Below are 2,578 nucleotides of genomic sequence, written 5' to 3'. Positions count from 1 at the left end.
GTGTGTGCGTGTGTGCGTGTGTGCGTGTGTGTGTGTGTGTGTGTGTGTGTGTGTGTGTGTGTGTGTGTGTGTGTGTGTGTGTGTGTGTGTATGTATATAATAATAAAAAATAGAAATTTATAAAAATAAGAATTAAAAATACATCATTGTATGTTACAAAAAAACTACATACATCAATACATCATGTAGTGATGTATGTAATTTTTTTTGTGATACGCACGCGCGTATTATATATTATTTATAAATCTAAAATTTGGTAATAAATTTTAAAAGAAAAAAATACGTTTATAAAATTCTCGAAAAAATATAGAAATAGATTTTGAAAGTAAAAAATCTATTAACGCGAACAAAATCTTATGGATGTATAAAAACATAATTAAAAAGAAATATAATTAAATGTCAAAAGAAAATATGTAAACATTTAAAATAAATTTATGCATTAATAAGTTAATAATTATAAAACAAATAAAATAAAGAAAAATAAAAGAACAATTTAATAAGAAAAATCTTTTGAAACAATTGCATATCTAATTACACGATTTTGCAAGTTTTATGTTAACATTGATTGTATAGTAATGTATTATAATCAGTTTACGATAAATATTATAGATAATGCGAAGAATCCGGATTTGTTTTGTTGGGAAAATTTAAAAAAATCTACGCTAATATTAGTGTCATTGATCGCTTACTAACATCTGTCTAGACTATTCGATTCATTATATACATCAATTTACGTCAATTACGAACGTGTTGAATCTTTTTTAGGACGAATTATACAGATTTTGTTACTAATTGATATTATAATAAATCATTTCTTTAATATTCAATAGCCTTAATTGATTAATATACTGAAAATTAACAAATTAAATAATAAAGTTTAGTAGTGGGGAAAATAAATATAATTTATGGTAGATTGGAAGTATTTGCCGGTGTCCATCAAATGCTATTTGATTGACAGCAATCTATCGGTGATCAAGAGATGAGCCAATAAAAAAGGATTTCAAATGTAAATCGCGAATATGATTATAAATAATATTAACATGCAAATACGTTACCTTCGAGCATACGAAATGACGTTATTTTTCAGGCTCGTACTGGCAAAACAATAACCATCGGTTTCGCAAGTGTAATTTGTTTTCGGGCATATATCGCAATAGCACTTCAGATTTCCTAAAATCAAAACAAATTTATTTAAGTTATATAAAATCTAGGAAAAATTTTTAATTATCCTATTTTCTTATATAAAAAATTTTTTTTTTCAAAGTTTTTATTATTAGATTAGACATCATGCTTTTTCATAATTTGCAAGCTTTTATTTAAAGTTAAGTAGATAAAATGTTAGCGATATGCCAATAATATTAAATTAACAATGGACAAATTTGGGATTACGATAACTGTGGCTCCTCAAAATAAAAGTTATTTTTGAAAACATTTTTAAGAAACACGAGAATAATAGAAAATAGTTAAGAAGTTCCATAATATTTAATTTGCTAATCATAATTCGATTTTATTATCAATTTGATATAACTTTTCAATAAACAATAATTGTTGATTGAAATGTTCTAGCAGTTATTCAGGACATTGACCTTGATAGGAGTATTAAGACTTTCTCCTTATCTCCTTTTCTCCTTTGCTAGGAAGCGCACGACTTTTCACGCGAAGCGACGACTTTTTTTATTTATAATTGTTAATTATTTTGATATTTGTTGGTTAGAAAATTTTTTACTATTTTTCTCATATTTTTCGCTAAAAATGCTTTCAAAAATCATTTTTATTTTGAGGGGCCACAATTATCGTAATCATGGATTTGATTAAACTAAATATTATGAATAATTACATACTTTACTTTTCTTTTAAAGTTTATGAAATTATAACTTCAAAATTTATTGTATTTATTATTATTATTATTATTATTTATTTTAAATTAGATATTACCAAATAGATATTATCAAAATATTTTCTTTTATTTTTTGTATTTTTTTAAATTTCCTTTATAAATACATGTCATTATTCTATGTCATAATTTTTTTTAATATTGTTATTGGTTTATAATGATATAATCACATCAATAAATATTAATGTGATCATAAATATACACGGATTTTCCACTTTTCTGACATAGACTTTTATTAAGTATATGGATTATTTGACGATATCGAATTCTAGAAGTGAAATAACTTTCGCAAAAGAATGGAATGAAATAAATATGGAAAGGAAGATATTCTCATGAAACGCTATATGGTACTTATCATAATTGAAAGAGGCAGTTTATTTTACGATAATATAACATCGTGAGTTTTGCAAATATTAACACAAATTTTAAAATACATTAAATACTTATCAATTCAAGTTACCTTTTCAGATAAATTTAAAAATTCTTACAAGTAATGTTTATTATATGGTATTCAAATCATCAGAAATATTTAAAAAGAAGAATACTAAAAATTCACAAATTTATACTGAAATCATTGAAACTTTACAATAATCAATTAAAAAATTTTATTATGTTTAATTTATATACAAAAATACCTGTTTAAAATTTGAAATATAACAAACTACAATATATAAGATGCAAAAA

General features: G+C 23.5%; 1 protein-coding gene across 3 annotated transcripts in view; it reads right to left on the bottom strand.

Moving 5' to 3' along the window:
• Positions 1 to 2,578, bottom strand: part of LOC108693914 (TGF-beta receptor type-1) — a 33,484-nt gene that overhangs the window by 23,805 nt on the left and 7,101 nt on the right. For all 3 annotated transcript variants that reach the window (XM_018203112.1, XM_018203113.1, XM_018203114.1), the window contains exon 2: positions 1,056 to 1,170. In XM_018203112.1, coding sequence (XP_018058601.1) covers positions 1,056 to 1,170 — 115 coding nt within the window. The remainder of the gene's footprint in view (positions 1 to 1,055; positions 1,171 to 2,578) is intronic.

This window comes from Atta colombica, unplaced genomic scaffold (genome assembly GCF_001594045.1).
Source record: "Atta colombica isolate Treedump-2 unplaced genomic scaffold, Acol1.0 scaffold111, whole genome shotgun sequence".
NCBI classification, from domain to species: Eukaryota; Metazoa; Arthropoda; class Insecta; order Hymenoptera; family Formicidae; genus Atta; species Atta colombica.
Note: the sequence above shows the minus strand (reverse complement) of the source record. Positions and strands in the feature narration are given on the sequence as shown.